At 30.4% G+C, this 17,648-nt stretch overlaps 2 protein-coding genes across 2 annotated transcripts in view; one reads left to right on the forward strand and one right to left on the reverse strand.

Moving 5' to 3' along the window:
- Positions 1 to 17,648, forward strand: part of LOC113370422 (PDZ and LIM domain protein Zasp-like) — a 109,704-nt gene that overhangs the window by 46,335 nt on the left and 45,721 nt on the right. The window contains 11 exon segments of the mRNA XM_026611087.1: positions 3,887 to 4,038; positions 5,402 to 5,570; positions 5,739 to 5,866; positions 5,935 to 6,026; positions 7,291 to 7,480; positions 9,171 to 9,365; positions 9,460 to 9,592; positions 10,372 to 10,719; positions 11,132 to 11,264; positions 11,439 to 11,477; positions 13,773 to 15,003. Coding sequence (XP_026466872.1) covers positions 3,887 to 4,038; positions 5,402 to 5,570; positions 5,739 to 5,866; positions 5,935 to 6,026; positions 7,291 to 7,480; positions 9,171 to 9,365; positions 9,460 to 9,592; positions 10,372 to 10,719; positions 11,132 to 11,264; positions 11,439 to 11,477; positions 13,773 to 15,003 — 2,810 coding nt within the window.
- The window catches only part of LOC113370124 (PDZ and LIM domain protein Zasp-like), an 8,070-nt gene continuing 8,037 nt past the window's right edge, over positions 17,616 to 17,648 (reverse strand). Inside the window, exon 9 of the mRNA XM_026610794.1 lies at positions 17,616 to 17,639. Within this exon, the coding sequence (XP_026466579.1) occupies positions 17,616 to 17,639 (24 nt within the window). The remainder of the gene's footprint in view (positions 17,640 to 17,648) is intronic.

Raw genomic sequence — 17,648 nt, forward strand, 5'->3', positions numbered from 1 at the left:
TAGATTTGAAATATTAATAGTTTGGATTTCAGATTAAATTTAATTTTTAAGATACCTCATAGATTTTTATAATGAGGTTGCATCAAATCAAGTACTTTATGCAGAAGTTTTATAGTCATAAAAATATAAACACTGATTATATGCGGAGAAGCCAGTGTAAATGGTTGGTGGTCTGATCTGAAGATTATATATATATATATATATATATATATATATATATACAGGGCCGGTCCTGCCTTGCATGCGATGCATGCAAAAAATGCGGGCGCACGCCTTAGGGGGCGCCAAAACGAGATTCGGAAATAGAATTTATAATATAATTATAAATTATAATTATATAATTTTTAATATAAAATTAAGAATACTTAATAGATTATAATAAACAATCTAACTTAATGGATACGTAGACACAAAAAGCATATTCAGTTTGCTCTGCAAATTAGTAAATTATTGTTCTGCTTATTGTTTAATGTACTTATTAATTTCTTCTCGCTTGAAGTTAATGTGGATTCGAAAAAGAAATTATCTAGTGTTCAAACCCGTAAGCGCAAACCTACGAAAGTTTAAATTATTGGGCATTATTGACGAAAAACTACGAGCTGATTTAGTTTGAACGAAACTTGTTAAAAAAATAGATACAAATTATAATAGAAAAACATGGAAAATCGCAAGTCAGTGCATAGAAAATGGCTTGTTAAGACCGAGAAACTGAACCGAGTAACTTTTGTTTTTGTTGAAAATGTTTCGCATCTGATGAATTTTGAATGTTGAAGACATACGTGATTAGATTTATGGAAATGGAGCAAAAATGGAAGCAAAATGTAATAGAAACGAAAATCTTGAGCTTTTTTTATACCTATTGGTGTCCATACTACTTTTAATTATTAACTAAGCAGAAATAATACAGATACAAATATAATTGTGTTTTGTTTTCAATATAGTTAAGGAAATATGTAATTTCTTTGCATCTTTTAATAAAATACGTTAAAAATTTAACTTTAAAACAACAATCTGATATTCTGAATCAGATGGGAAAGTAAATATGAATACAATTCGGTCCTTACGATTTCAATAAGGAGAAGTTTACGATGCAATTTTAAGATATTGTAAATAATGAAAATAAAATTTAAAAAATCCAACATGAAAAACAGTGTTCTGTTTAAAATTGAAATAAGTAAAATGTTTCAAAATCCAAATATTAATATTACACATATGTTAAAAATACTTGAAAATGTAAAATATTTGATTATGGTCAACCTGCAAATCACTTTGATTTTCTGAATAAAATTAGAATCAATGTATTTTATAAGCTTTTAGATTATATTTAATTTTTTGTGTACTAAATCCAGAATGATTAACCCCTTCGACGCGGACGCCGAAAATTCGCGAGTGGAAAGTGTTAAAAATCAATTTAAAGAATTTTGCGTAAATATTCATATAATTTTAATAATAAATGTTAAAACAGTTAAAATTATTGGGGGGGGGCGCTAGAACAAATCTTGCATGCGGGCGCTGAGGACCCCAGGACCGGCCCTGTATATATATATATATATATATATATATATATAATGCTCTTCTGATTAGACCACCAACCACTTACTCTGATTACTCCGCTGTACTTGACTTATTCAAATGAGTTTAAAATGTTTTCATACTTTTCTTGGGCTTCCTGCTATGATATCACCCAAAGTACGCCCGCTTTTTCAATCTTATAAAGTACATATTTATTATTCTCTAGATCAGCTAGTCAATCGCTAAAAACATACGATACATCAGTAATAAATGACCATAAATTTTATAGCGTATATACAAAAATGCTCAATTGAAATCATTTAAGAATACGATAAGGCCTATGATATTTTAGAGAAAAAACTAAATTATTTTGAGTCAGAGAGTTAATTCGCGGGTAGGTCGACAAAGAGTGCAAATATGCTTGTTTATACAGGTTATGTGAACTAAATATATATTAAAACACATACAGTTGTTTATATATGCAAGTATTTGAGTTTGCTATTTGAATCGTTTTGTATTATGTCTGTGGTACACCAACGCATCGGCAAGCTAGAGATGTTAGATTTTACCATTTTCAATTTTAACCAATTAAAAAAAATAAATGATTTCAACCAGTACAATGAGTTTTATCCTATTTTTTTACACTAATTTGACGTGTCTAGTACCTAATACACGCATTTTAACCCTCGTATTTGATATACCAAACTATCAATAACTACTTTAGAAATAATATAAATGAGTACTATTAAAATTTTGCCTTCTTTAAAATAATTATTATTATATATTTTGTTAAATTGTATCTTAAAAATTAAAATGTCTAAATATTTATTTTTTTTAAGAAAAATATGTTTTTAAACTTGTAAAAATAAAGTAAACATAAATTGGAATCATTGCAAAATTTGTATATATTCTAAATCTAAAATTAAGTTTGAATTTACAATTCTAAAATTTGTCTTGATTTTAATGGATATTATATTTTTCGATAAATTTGAATTAGTTAATATACATGTCTGCAAGAGTTATATATCATAGACTGCAAGATATTACTCCTAGTCATCACACATGTAAGTCTGAGTGCTGTTGACTGTCTCTATAATATGGTAGACTCCACGTATTGTATTGCAGTTTTTGTTCATTTCTTTTTTCGCATTTAGTCGAGACGTTAATCTTCGCCCAGTATTTTACGATGCTGTTAATATATTCGCACTTCAGTTAGCTTTCGTCTTAATATCCCCTATAAATGCAGATGTTACATTTAGATGCAATGCTGACAAACATGAGATACAATAGCAGATGTAACTGATTCGCAAATAACAAATATATAAAACATTTCATTGCTCAATAAGTACTGATATTTTGATAAATCTAATTTCTATTAAATTAAGTGTGGCAACCTAAATGAATCAATCTAAAATACTTTTTTTTTATTTATTTTTCATAGCAAGCTATACAAAGTACATTCAGCTACATTTGTTACAGTTATATATTATTTGTCTGCGTGAGAAGGATCGCTATCCTGCGATAGCGCCTTCATAGATGTTATGTTATATTTTGTAGTAAATCATTGCAGATTCTTTTTTTGAGACGCTTTGGTGGTAAAGGCTTGAGCAGATCTGACGCTAATACGTTTGGATGACGACTTAGACGAGCTTTGTATCTGGTGTAGTAAAGACTAATTTCTTCTTCTATAGTTCGAATTCTGAGTTCTTGATGTATCAACCAATTGGGAACGTATTTTGGAGCGTTCACGATTTCTTTCAAAATTTTATTTTGGAACCTTTGTAGAATAGTTATGTTAGATTTACTGGCCGCACCCCATAGTTGTAGGCCGTAGGACCATATTGGTTTAATAATTGTCTTCTATATTAGGAGTTTATTTTCTATTGTGGCTTGTGATTTCCAGCCTATTAACCAATTAAGTTGCCTACGTGTTAATTCAAGCTGCTGACGCTTCTTTAGAATATGTTCATGCCAGGTTAATCTTCTATCTAAAATACTAATAATAAATAAATTAATTAAACTTGAACTTCAAAACATTGCAACCAGCTTAAAATATTTCTTGTTATCGTTATCTTATATGAAAGTATGGAACAAATATCAAGTTATTAGCATATTTCTCAAATCCATCTTTATTTTACTTTTAGAAATATCAGTTTAGACTATTCAATTATCCATTGACGCATCTGCAAACGCGAATGCTTTCATGAATCATGGCACAAAATACAAAAGCTCTCCTTGAAATCATTTTGCACATGTTTGTATAAAACAAAACGATCGTTAAGCGTTCTTTCTGGAATCTCTTCCTTATGGTCTCTGAATACTTCATCATTACAATTATATTGCATATAGTATTTTTTATTTGTCTTTTTTGCAGGTGAACAGCGGAAGCCCGGCCGAGCGAGCTGGTCTGCAAGCAGGCGACGCTGTCATCAAGGTGAATAACACAGACGTCTATAATCTGAGACACAAGGACGCGCAAGACGCCATCGTGCGCGCCGGACAATCCTTTGAGGTGACAGTACAAAGGTCAGTGAGTTTCAGTGGGTAGAGAATCTGAGGAACTTTTTTATAACATATTTTACCAGCAACAGCAATCAGAACTTAACAAGTCCTATGTGCATTGTTTGTCGTGGCGAAGGTCGTTAACGCGTTGACTTTGTATGGACCGGATCGCGCGTTCGATTCTCCGCTCTGGCAATCTGATATCTGGCAATCTGATATGCAGAAAAGATCATAAGTTGCACGCATATATTTTTACCTAATTCTGCTTTAAAACAAATGTGCAGTAGAAGTTCATTAGTCCTGCACTCAACAGTCCGGAGTGGTCAATAATCCTGAACTGTTTCGGTAAATTTTGGTTTTTTCTAAAAGTGTGCTTTTATAAAAAATAAAAATGCTCAAGAGCTAATCAGAAGTTTTCCGGTAGTTTGGTGGAGATTAGAAATATTTTAATTAATGAGTTTAATATTGGCTCATAAACTATTTTTGTTAATTTGAAAATGCTGAAAAAATGTAATTTTCTTACAATTAGTAAAAGTTATTTCTCATATAAATTTATGTTCTATATATTAGAGAGCATAGAAACTAGAAATAGCATTTCCTAGTTATTATATGTGAATTTGCTTTAGAAATTTGTATATTCTGAATAATTTATATATAGCAGGATTTATGGTCTCCATTCTTGTTTTACGAATAAAACTAAACGTTACAATATATTATTCAATTATTTTATTTAACTCGGTAATATTTTAATTCTAAAAAATATGCCTGTTTGCAAAAGAAGCATTATGCACTTTTATAGATTATTTAAACGCATTTTTTTTTAAATTACTTGCATTTAGTTTAGTTTTTATAATAAATATTTTATGCGTTAATAAATGTTCGTAATAGCAATAGTTTAATGAATTACTGACATTTTTATATATATTCCGTTTAAAATATGAAAAATTGGTTATGGTATTAATTTTGAGCATTCGTAACCTATTAGAAAAACATTTGATTATATCTAAATGTGTTTTGTTTATATATTCCATAAGTTATCACAATTATTATTATATCTTATCAAAATATGCTCTTAGAATTTTATAAATATTTACTTTATAAACAAATATCAACCATTTGTTTTTCATAACTATTAATAGTTATTTACATTGCTTGAATAATGAAATTTTGTAGATAAATCTTAAAGTAAGAAAATATGATTTTATTTGCAATTAGAATATATAAATATTCAAGTAATCGGGTAACCACATTTGTGAAAAAATATTTCAAGTTTAAGGTTAAGTATGTACAATAAAACTGCCACAACTTTTTTTAAATTTCAAATGGTTGTCATCAAAATTAACCCTTCTTCTATTTTCTTCTATTCACCAACCTTATATTTTTACAGAGGAGGCTCAACATGGCAACCACAAGTAGTTCCAACTGGAGTTGCTCCAAAACCATCACCATTAGGTTCTTATGTGTCACCAGTGACCAAAACTTCTTTGGCCGCCAAACCCCAAGATCCCATGCACATCGGATCCGGACACAACAATAAGGCTAAACCATTTGCAAGTGTGCAAGTAAGGTTTTATAAATTTAGTAGATCTAATGTTCATAAAATGAAAATTGTATTTTGAACACATGCTCATATACGAGTTCGTACAGATTGAATGAGATGTTGAATTTGATTGAAACATGAATAGGATATGGTAAAAGAAAAGCTTATTTATTATTATTTGCAGTTAAATGGAACCGGCCCTAAGAACTTAGTAAATAAACAATACAACACTCCATTGAATATCTATAGTGAGCAAACTATCAAGGAAACATTAGACAAACACTCTGAAGTGCTCGAAACCGGTGTAGTAGGGTAATTTTAATAATATTCATTTTCATATTTATTTTTACTCCATATTAAATGCAATATTGTATATGTAGAGTGAACTTTAAGAAAAACGAAAAAATCTATAATGCAGCAAATAGTGAGGTGTTCAAAATGCTACAGGAAGCTGATAACGAACCCGAAAAAGGTTAGTTTGTACACAATTGGTTATAATTTAGTAATACTTTATTTTATTATATTTGAGTATATAAGAAGATGATTTTTTTCTGATTATATGCTCTTATTGTGACATGGAAAATAGCAAGTTTCAGAATTTATTATAGATATTTATTATTATATATAATTCCAGAAAAAAGAAATATTTATTAACATTACAAGTGCCTGAATCAAAAAATGGCATGTAGTTAGATGCTGTTATTTAGAGTGTTGAGTAACTATTTACCAATTTTGAAAAAATGGATTCAATTTGGTCTAAATCGCGAAAAATAAGCTAAATCTATATTAATTTCTGATTCTTTTCCATGCAAAACGCAGCTATCAGGTGGACTGCAACATAACAATGCTAAATTTATTTCCATGGCAAGGGAGCGTCCATTAATCACGTGAGATTTTTAGGGGGAGGGGGGGTTATACAAAAAATCACGAAATATCACGTTGGGGAGGGGGAGTATGGTAAGATATCACGTGTATTTATTTTTTAACTGATTTTTTAAAAAAAATTCAAACATTTTCAAAAAAAGAATAAAAATTTTTTGTTCTTTCACATAACAAAATATCATAAAATAACCTAAAATTTGTTAATATTGTAAAAGTATGTATTGTAAAGCTTATTAAAATTACTTATTAAATTTTTAAAAAAACACTTGTAACAAACAAACTAATTATATTAAAAAAAAAAAAAAATTATAATTAAGTAAATATAAATAGGTTTATAGTAAATAAATTAAGTAATTAAATAGCGAATAATTAATTAAATTATATTAAACCTATAAAATATTGACTTAAGCCTTATTATAATATTAAATATTATACCGACGGCTTGTAAAATTAATAAATAAATAAATAAATAAATAACTAAAAATACACGTGATGTTTGGTGGGGGAGGGGGGATAATTTTGAATATCACCACGTATCACAAAGGGGGAGGGAGGGTCCAAAAATCCTTAAAAACTAGCTCACGTGATTAATGGACGCCCCCCAAGATTTCAGATCAGAGAATAGTAGAAGAATTTAATCACTACAATATGAAATCATTGAAAACACCGCATATTAGTTGAATTTTTTTTTTCATAAAATGTCCTGAAATAAAATTTCATATTCAGATGTGCACGATCATTTTTTTTATTATTTTCTGCTCTATAACCAGCCTGGGATGTTACGATCAAATGAAGAAAAATATTAATTTACATTTGTATTGCATTTGCTAATATTATAAATACTAAATGCGTAGTAGCCCCGATTAGTCCAGTGCATGTCACAGCTCCCTCTTCGGATCATTCTCACCAGCCTATGGCGTCCCCGGCTGCACCAGTTTCTGGATTGCGTCACGTGTCGGCTCCAGTCGATCGCCCCGCGACAAACAACACCGGCGGTCTGCCGGCCGGGCAGAATATCTGCGCTGATTGCGAAAGACTCATCGTGTAAGTTTTCGGGAAAGGAGTGGATGTAGGATTTCATTTGGCGACTGAAAATTTGTATATAAGAAGCTTATTGAGTGTATGTGTTCATTGTAAAACTGTACAAGATATGATACTTAAAAAAATTGAAGCATTATATCTTTTACAGAACGTGGTATGTATGTACTAATTCAATTTTAGTACGCTGGGTGCGATTCTTGAGAGTGGCGTGTGAGTGCGATTGATTATGATTTATTTATCAAAAAACAAATCCTAACAAATTACTGTTTTGTAATTATCTCGTAAACAAATAAATCATAATCATTAATTTAAATGGTTAGGTATGGCTGAAGCGGAATAATGTTGCAAATTTCATAATTCCAAATCTAGGTTTTCTTCGGGAACTTGGAGCAGAAATGATTATTAACATTTACCCTGTAGTAGTATCCAATTATAAGTAGAAAATTATTATTATTTGAATTTTCTTTATTTTTCAAAAAATCTCGACGAGACAGTCTCTCATCATCATATGAATGGTACGAGGAGTAAAAACAACATATTAACGAACCAATATCCAATAGTTGCCGATTTGTCATCACCTACGTGTGAAATCTGTTCGCGGTTTATTGTGTAAGATTAGAGGAAATTTAAATTATTTTGCAGATGTCGTGTAGCATCAGTAATCTTATTTTTATATCTAGAAGCTTGCTTTGATGTGATGTAAATATAATTAGAAGTAGAAGAAGCACTATGATTGCAATTAAGCCATTGAATAGATAGAATAGATTATCATCAAATCTGCTTTTAAGAGAAAAATATCTCTTATTTTAAATTGACAGATTTACTCTGCATTAGGTTATAACAGTATCGGAATTAAACCGATAAACGTATCATTTAATCTTGCCGATATTAAATTATAAATTATACATTAAAAAAATCTCTATGATTGAGTCCGCAACTTAATCTTACCTTATTAAATTCTTTGTATGCGTACTTTGTTATAAACAAAATTGCAATAATTTAAAATTTTATAATTACTTTATTTGTAAAAGATCATTGAAAACTTAAAATAATTAATGCATGAGTACATGATTTGATGATTTTTGCTCGTGTTCTGGAAAAGAGCTATAGAATATTAATCATATTTTTATGATTTATCTTGAAAATTCTTAAAGCTTATTTCTTGGCTTTTGTTATAGTTAATTATAGAGAATAAAAGAAAATCTGTGTGAATGTAAATTTGTATATATTGATGTTAGTACACATTTTGATAATGTTTATACATTTTATTTAAATATATTGTTTGTCAGGTATTAGTTTCCTCATTTCAGCATGTGTATTTTATCTCAATTAGAATTTACAAGAATTATTTATATATAATTTCATTGCACTTTCAAAATTTGTTGATAGGTTCTGCAACTAAACGACTAAATTTTGGCAACAAGATATATTTCAAGCAACACTAATAGATGCATATTACAAAGCGTATAAAATTTATGTTTGCATTTATGAAAAGCTATTCATTTGCCAATATTTGGTCTGTTGAGTTTGAAGCTTCGCATATCAACCATTTTATTGTAATATTTCTGTTCGTATGCACTATGGCATGAATTATGAGAAAGCTTGCGTACGATAGATGTCTGATTATACCATAAATTATCATTTTTTACGGTTTCTCCAATATTTATATTAATGAAAATTTTCATTACTCTAGGGGTGTGTTCGTGCGCATAAAGGACAAGAACTTACATGTTGAATGTTTCAAATGTGCAACTTGCGGTACAAATTTGAAGAACCAGGGATACTACACCATTCATAATAAATTATATTGCGATATTCACGCCAAGCTCGTTGCTCGCCAAAATCCACCAGCTGGTACCGAAGGATGCATTCCATTCACCGTGCCACCGTAAGTATAAAATTTATATTATATTCTAAAAACAACTTAGAGAATATAATAAAATATTAATTTTGATTTTAATTTATAAAAATTGTTATTGTAGCGGCGGAAAAATTCCGGTGAGCGCTATCTCCGCAGCTCTGGCTGCCCACTCGTCTCATCCACTTAATGGAGGTATGGCACCACCTAAGGACCAAGCTCCCTCTACTCCGGGATATGCACCAGTTTCAGCACCAGTAAGTAAATTTATAGGAATTATTTCAAATTTATAAAATTTGTGGTAATATCATGATGATTTTGCAATTTTTGCTTTTACATTAATTTTATATTTTGTCGCAATCGTGTTGAAATTAAAGTATTTGCTTTTGTGATTATTTTTTATTTGTTTATTGGTCAACATTTATTTATTGTGTAATAATTATTTTTACTAATTTTGCTTTAACTTTTTGTATATAATACCACGTAATATTTTATATTTCAAAAATGTCACTTTCTAAGTTAATAGTTTAAATATAAATAGTTTATATTCAAAACAACTTCTTCCAGTCATTATCTAAATTAATATCGTTTCTAAGTAATTCAAAACTTCCCCATCTGTAAACTTATAGTTTACACTCCTAACTTATATTGCAACTAATTAATTAATTAATATTAATTTGCTAAAAAACATTTTGTAATGTAAATAACTGCCACAACTATTATAATATTTATAAAATATTATTTGAATTATTTTATGTTTGAAATTTTTCGATAAAAAATTAAAAGTTGTGTCTAGTATAATACTTTACTTTATTAGGTACACAAGACGGTAAACGTTTATTATTTTGAAATCCTTATATTATGATTTATATTCGTCAATTTTTTTTATTAAACTAACTAATTTTTATTTCTCAATGATTTTTGTGATATGATGAAGTACCTGTTACAAAACTAGTTTAATATTCATAATTAATTACTTTGTGAGGCTTTAACAGCATCCGCTAATCAGTGTGTATCACTAACAACGTGTTTGCAGACATGCACCAATCTGTGTGTTCAAGTGTCTCCTTCGGCCGTCAATGATACTAACCAGCCTAACCAGGTTACATACGAATCCAACCTTCTAGTACAGATTGCTCCCAACGATCCCACATATACTAATGACGAAACTTTAGAGAAACAACGGAAATTGAATTCACCAAAAAGCTCACTTGTGAACTATGTGAAAATTACTCCGTATAATAACAACCATGAAACTAGAAATTCACCTACCTCGATTGAGCACAACACATCTCCTAAATCAGAAACTAATACATCCCCGAATGGCACTGTAATTAATGGATATAGAAAAGTTTTGCCACCAAATCAAGGTGGATCGTATAAGGTAAAAATATAAAAGATAGAATAGTAGATTAAATAAATTTAAGATAAACACATGCTAAAATCATACTACATAAACCTTATCTCTTCTTTTGAAGAATCAAAATCAGTAAAGATAAATTTAATTTATCAAACAAAAAATATTATTTTAGAATTTGAATATAGTTACTAATTAAATGAAATGAAAATTAGACAAAATTTTGCATGTAATGTTATCGATGGTTGTCTAAATATAGATTATTAGTTATTTTTTAATAACTTAACTTAAACTAAATAACTTAATTGTTATAAATCATCATAAACTGAATTATTTGTTCCGCAGTATATGGACTTTTTATAGCTTATAATTAATAAGAATAAAAAAAAGTGTTGTTATTATAGTTTTCTATCATCTATGTTCATTTCTATTTCCACAGCTGTCTGGTAACTTATCCGGTCCTAAGCCATACAGTTTTGGGGCACCCCAGGCTTCTCCTTTGAGTCCAGTTTCTGCCCCACTATCACCATATAGTGCTCCACTGTCACCATTGGTTTCTCAACAACAACAAGGTAACTATCAAGAGAATATTATTTCGAATATCGGATTTTTTTGTAATTGTGCTACCTAATAATACCTACCTAATATTAATCAAAAATTTTAATTGGTATATGAAATGATTTAGACTTTTACCAAATTTAAATAAAATACACTTAATCAATTCAATAATATTTTTTTAATTTCAGGAAAATTTCCTACAACAAAACCTGGAGTAGGATTTAAAGGTGAGAGTAATGGTGGATCAACATTAGTGTAACAACTAAAATATTTATACACATATATAGTAATATTTTATCATTTACCATCATTATTTATAGATGTATATATTAACTTGAGAATATCATTCACCAAAAATATGCATAATATTTTGGAGTTTATTATATTCTCAATTCCTTCACAATTTGATCGTTCTATTTTTATGAAATTTAGTATGTTGCAATTGTAATATAGATTTTTTAGATATAATTTTAATATGCAGCGATGTTTTTATATGTTATCTCAGAATTGATTAATCTAAGCTGTTTTATTTAAATTGGATTTAATATTTGACAAACAAATGCAAAATACTATAACTGGGGGTTTTAATACGTAGAACTTGTTAATAAAATAATTTCCTTGGCCCTCCAAATTTGGTAACACATAATAACACATTTACAAATACATGACAGTACTAGGTTCAATGTATTGGGGCCCTATGGTTATTGTTTATATAATATTTCCTTAATGCTTTGCTGTAAAAAACTAACTGATACCATCCTTTTATTATTCATTTTCTCTCTCCTCCTTTTACATGAATTTATTAATCTCTATTATCATTTTTGTTGCTTATTACCGACATAACATTCTTTCATAAAAATTGTCATCTAAAAATATTCATCATGTGTTGCACCATATACATGTGATAACTAGAGGTGTATGTTAATCGTAATGAACCCGAGGAGGGGGCTTCTCAATCCCAACCCATTGTTACATCACTTGAATCCCTTTCATCTACTATCGAGTCTGAACAACAGAGACAAATTAATACTATGCAAATTGAGAAAACTGAAGACCAGGACAGTGAAAATCGGTTACAAAATTTACCTACAAGTGAATTAAGTGATGCACATAAGAGCGAAGATTTGAAAACGACCGATCAAGTTAAAGCGAACGAACAAATACAATCAAATATTGAAGATACAGTAAATCAGGAAACAAAGACAGAATCTCAAGAAATAAAAACAGAATCTCAAGAAATAAAGACAGAATCTCAGGAAATAAAGACAGAACGACATGAAATGAAGACAGAAACTCAGGAAATAAAGACAGCAACACAGGAAATAAATGCAGATAGTCATGAAATAAAAACAGAAACTCCGGAAAATAACACGTTAAAAGAAAAGTTAGATGAGAAGCTACAAGAAGTTGAAAATGTTGAAACTTTACAGAAAAATCTACAAGCGGAGAAAAAATCATCTCCAAGTAAGCCACAAATTTCAGAACAGCAACAAATTAAAAATCAATGTATATTGAAAGAATCTTTAAATAAAGAAATCATTTCACGTTCTGAAACTACACGGTCAAGTGATAACCATTCTAAGCAGTCTTCGGGTTTACATGAAGTTGAAATTAGTAGAGATGCATTGGCTGATTCAAATAAAGTATTAGAGAATAAATCGGAAACAACTGTGAAAGAAAACCATACGCAAAAACCATTATTGCCGGATCTATCCTCTCAAGAAACCGATTCAAAATCTGACTTCGACAAACAACCAAGAATTAATGGCGTTATAAATGGAATTTTAAATGAAGAAATAAAATCAGAATCTAGTAGCATTGACGCTGTTGCTGGCCTAAAAACAGAATCCTCGTATTCTAATAAAGTTACTGAATTTACTAGTAAGACTTCGACAATATCAGGAGAATCATTAGAGGAAAGGCAGGAAATTCCGCTTACTTCTATGCCATCGTTCAAAAATATAAGTGATATGCAGAAATTGTCAAATTATTCAACAAACTTTGATAATGATTCATTATCAAAAACATCTGAGGTCAAGCCTGATCAAATATTTTACGTAGCAGAAAGTTTTTTATCTCAATCTAAAAATGCTGAAAATATAAAGAAGAAAAATCTAGTTTCAGTAATAATTATATGCAAGAACAGATGAAGATCTCAGCAATCTCTACAGAAAAGCTCAAAGCTGAACATAAAGTCCAATCAAATACATCTACACATATTTCACAAAATACTAATTCTAGTATAAACCGGCATGACCCGACAAATCCTATATATCCATCTAATAAAAATTCAAATTTGCCAAGAAAGAATATACAGAAAGACGTGACAACTAACTCATGTTTACCAAAAATGAAAGTTAATCATCCTTCAGTAGGAAGGAAAGTAAATAACCCTTCATCAAATGAACCTCATTCTACTCAAGCACCATCTACAAACCGAATGAGTTTATCATTTGCATTGACAATAGCACCTGAAAAACCATTTTCATTAGCTACGTCACCGGTTAATTTTTCTTATACAGATACACCAAGTTATGTTCCGGCCTCGGATATAGCACCAATTTATACTAGTTTCCAACCTATTCAAACATTTAGTAAAACTGACAAGGGCAAGAATATACCAGTTCATAAACCATTTAGTCCCTTATCTCCAACAAAGCCAGTTGTTGAATCACCTGCTTCACCTAAAACCTCAGTTCCTTTCAAGCGCACATTATCTTTTCCTCCTCCATTACCGGATGAAATCATCAATACTGATGCACAAGCAGAAAGTACTGAATCATATAAAACCCAAGTTCGTGCACCAAGCACCCCAATTACGAACGAGAGCAAGATTCCGCTATACATGAACATCGCTCCACGACCCGCAAGTACGACGCCGAAGAATTTTATTCCTTCCGTTTTACCAGTTTACCAGACGAATGTTGTTTCTACCGAACATCGCGGGGTGCAATCAAATGTATTCATACCGAAAGCAGCAAAAGGTTTTGAAAATAAATATAATAAACCATCAAGCGAAATTCATGTAACTAATCCAGATATCGGCTCTCTCAATTATGACACGGGGTGTGAAACTTATCAAGAAGAATCGAAAGTACATCATGATTATGATAAATTAACAGGACTTCGTAGAACTACAAACGTTCAAGAGAGTATGAGACATAAAGAGCACAATAGGCAACAAACAAGCAATACAAGTAAAGTTGAAACGAGCCCCAATATGATAAAAACTATTGAACGCAGACATACTGTTAAGGAAGAATATGAACATACTCAAAAAGCAAAAACTATTGAAATTCGCACAGGTCCTGACGGAAAAGTAGTAAAACAGGAAATATCACACCCATCTCCAACAGTTTTATCATTCCCGCCTCCTAACTTGTCTTCCAATCCGTCTCAACAATTTGGCCAATCCACTGTCAACAAACACCACCAAACGCTTTCTCAGTCGCATCAATTGGCATCTTCATCATTTACATCTGCATATGGTCCGCAATCTTTGAATCAGTGTACATTGCCCCATAAGACGGGATTCCCTACATTAAAATCCCCCGGTGTATCATCAACGGCCAAAACCATATCCAATCCTTTGGTTTGTGACCCGACCCCTCCCGGTGCAGGTGGTGTTAGTGCTCCCAAGGGCGGTGCGTTCGGAGTGTCGACGGCCCCAAAGAGAGGACGAGGTATCTTAAATAAAGCAGCATTGACCGGATCTAGGGTGCCATTATGCGGTCATTGCAACTCTTACGTGAGGTTAGTCGATACTCGATACGAGGTATCGGCATGGGTTTTAAATGTTTGTTTTTCGTTTGTTTTTCATGTTTTTGCTAATACGGTGTTTATTTTATTTAATTATTTTTGCACATATATGGTTTGGTTTTATAACAATTTTGTCGAATGATTCATTTTTAATAATTGTATTTAATTTATACTGCAATTTTTTTTATTTAATTCAATTAACATTACTTATAGAGCATGTCGTTGAGTCTAACCTTCCTGAGTATAAGCTAAAAACACAAATTTCGCCAAAAACATCACCAACACAAAAGATTACATCTGCAGCACCATCGCTTGAAGCTCGTTCTACTAAAAGGCATCCAGTGAGCGAACTAACTTTGAATCCTGATAGTGTAAAAGCTTTGACTAATGTCTTACAAAGACATATTGCAAAAGTGGAACATGAACGTTCAGAGAGACATAAAATTGGCAAAGATTTCAAAAACCCTCAATCTGATGAAGTGGGAGCTAAACAAATGACGCCTCTTGTAACAGAAAAATTTAAACTTTCAAATGATTCACAAAGCAATCATATTACTAACGTTATATATAAAATGGAACCTGTAATAGCTCAACAAAATGAAGATGCACATGATAATAAAATATCTGACAAAATAGAACATAATAACAATGTTCAATTAAGAAAACCTAAGGCAATCAGTGATTTCAATGGTACAACTGAACACATAACCACTAATACTAAAATTTTAAATGGAAATTGTAAAACGAATTCTTTCTTGAGTAAAAAAACTTCTAGACCTCTATCTTACATTGAAAATGGTAAAATTGAACTAAATGAGGTTTCGAATTCTGATGATAATAAAATAGATTTGCAAAAAAATGGAAATGCAGTCGAATCAGGTATCACGAGTAACGGGATTAGCAAGTGAAGAATATCCTGTGTGCCATGAATGTAAACAGAAATCAGGAGGTAAAAATCAATTACATTATTATACGTTTCTATTAAATTTTATGTTGCGCTCAAATAATTTTCAATTTTTTTAAAATAAAATTTATGAAGAATGTAGTTTTCAATTATCAATTTGTTTTCTAAAATAAAAATCATGAAGAATATAGAATTTAATACTCTAAATTTTTTGTTTTATAATATTGTTGCCAAAAACATATTAAATGGTATGGGAAAAAGGTGACATCAAAATGCAAAGGTAATTGAACGATGAATTAATTAATTCAGTAACGATTAGAAATATTAACCTCACATAATTTTTAATTGAGTGTGACTTTGATCAATGCATGATAAAAATTGTTTGTGTGATTTATTGCGATGACTTGTTTTTGTATGCTTTAAGTAATATTCTCTTATAGAATTATGCCCTGTGAAATATCTATTTTTTATAGAGGACCATTCATATCAGCTCTAGGACGTATCTGGTGCCCCAGTCACTTTGTTGCTCGAACGGCACATGCAAAGGCCACTTGCCGACATTGGATTCGTTGAAGAACAAGGGCAATTGTACTGCGAGTACTGCTTCGAACAGTATATTGCACCACCTTGCGACAAATGCCATGCCAAAATCAGGGGGTACGTAAATCGATGGACAAGGTTAATTATTACTACTCTCTATGCTTTATTCAATGAGTAATTATTATTTTAGGATTGTTTTGAACGCAATTGGCAAACCTTCCACCCTGAATGCTTCAACTGCGTTTATTGTGGCAAACTTTTTGGAACAATCCATTTTTTTGGAAGACGGAACCCATTGTCAAGCAGGTAATACATAGCGTATAATATATATATATATATATATATATATATATATATATATATATAGTGTATAAAGAATGCAATATTGATATTTAATATGATATTTACTAGACTGGAACGAGATGTTCACAACCAAATGCTTTGCTTGCGGCTTTCCTGTGGAAGCTGGCGATCGCTGGGTTGAAGCTTTGTCTAATAATTACCATAGCCAGTGCTTCAATTGCACCGTGAGTATTATCCATACATAATTTGCTTTAAAAAATAATTGAAGAGTCATTAAATACTTTACTCGTCCGCATTGCCTTGAGCACATCTTTTAATGATTCGTAAATAAAATTCAAGGCAAAAATTTTAAATTTGGATGTGTGTGTAAGTTTAAAAAAAAAACATATAAATGTATAGTACAAAAAACTTTATAAAGAAGAATAACGTCGTTTTATATTAAATTTTATTTATAAACCTCAAATAATTTCATTAAATATTTTATTAACAAATTCATTCTTACTTTTTATATCGTGGTTCAAATTAAGATTTTTGGATAATTGAATTGGAAAAAATAATAATTTTCCTAACTTCTGACTTTTACAGCCGTTTATTTTAAAGGTTTAAATGATTTTGAATATGATTCATTGACTGTAAATAAAAACCGACCGAATAGTAGAACAATTTCAATTGCTAAATAAATACTGCGGAAACCAATTTTTGATTTTTTCAACAGTGTGTGTTATGTAGAAATATTAGACATTTATATAATAAGGTGTGCACTCATTATTGAATAACTTTCAATTGATAAGGCTAATGAAAGTAAAACGACATACATTTTATTTTAGATGTGTAAGAAAAATTTGGAAGGACAGAGCTTCTACGCTAAGGGCGGACGTCCTTTCTGCAAAAA

Source organism: Ctenocephalides felis, unplaced genomic scaffold (genome assembly GCF_003426905.1).
Source record: "Ctenocephalides felis isolate EL2017-DRISC unplaced genomic scaffold, ASM342690v1 CF-g0.4_SCAFFOLD_01492, whole genome shotgun sequence".
NCBI lineage: Eukaryota > Metazoa > Arthropoda > Insecta > Siphonaptera > Pulicidae > Ctenocephalides > Ctenocephalides felis.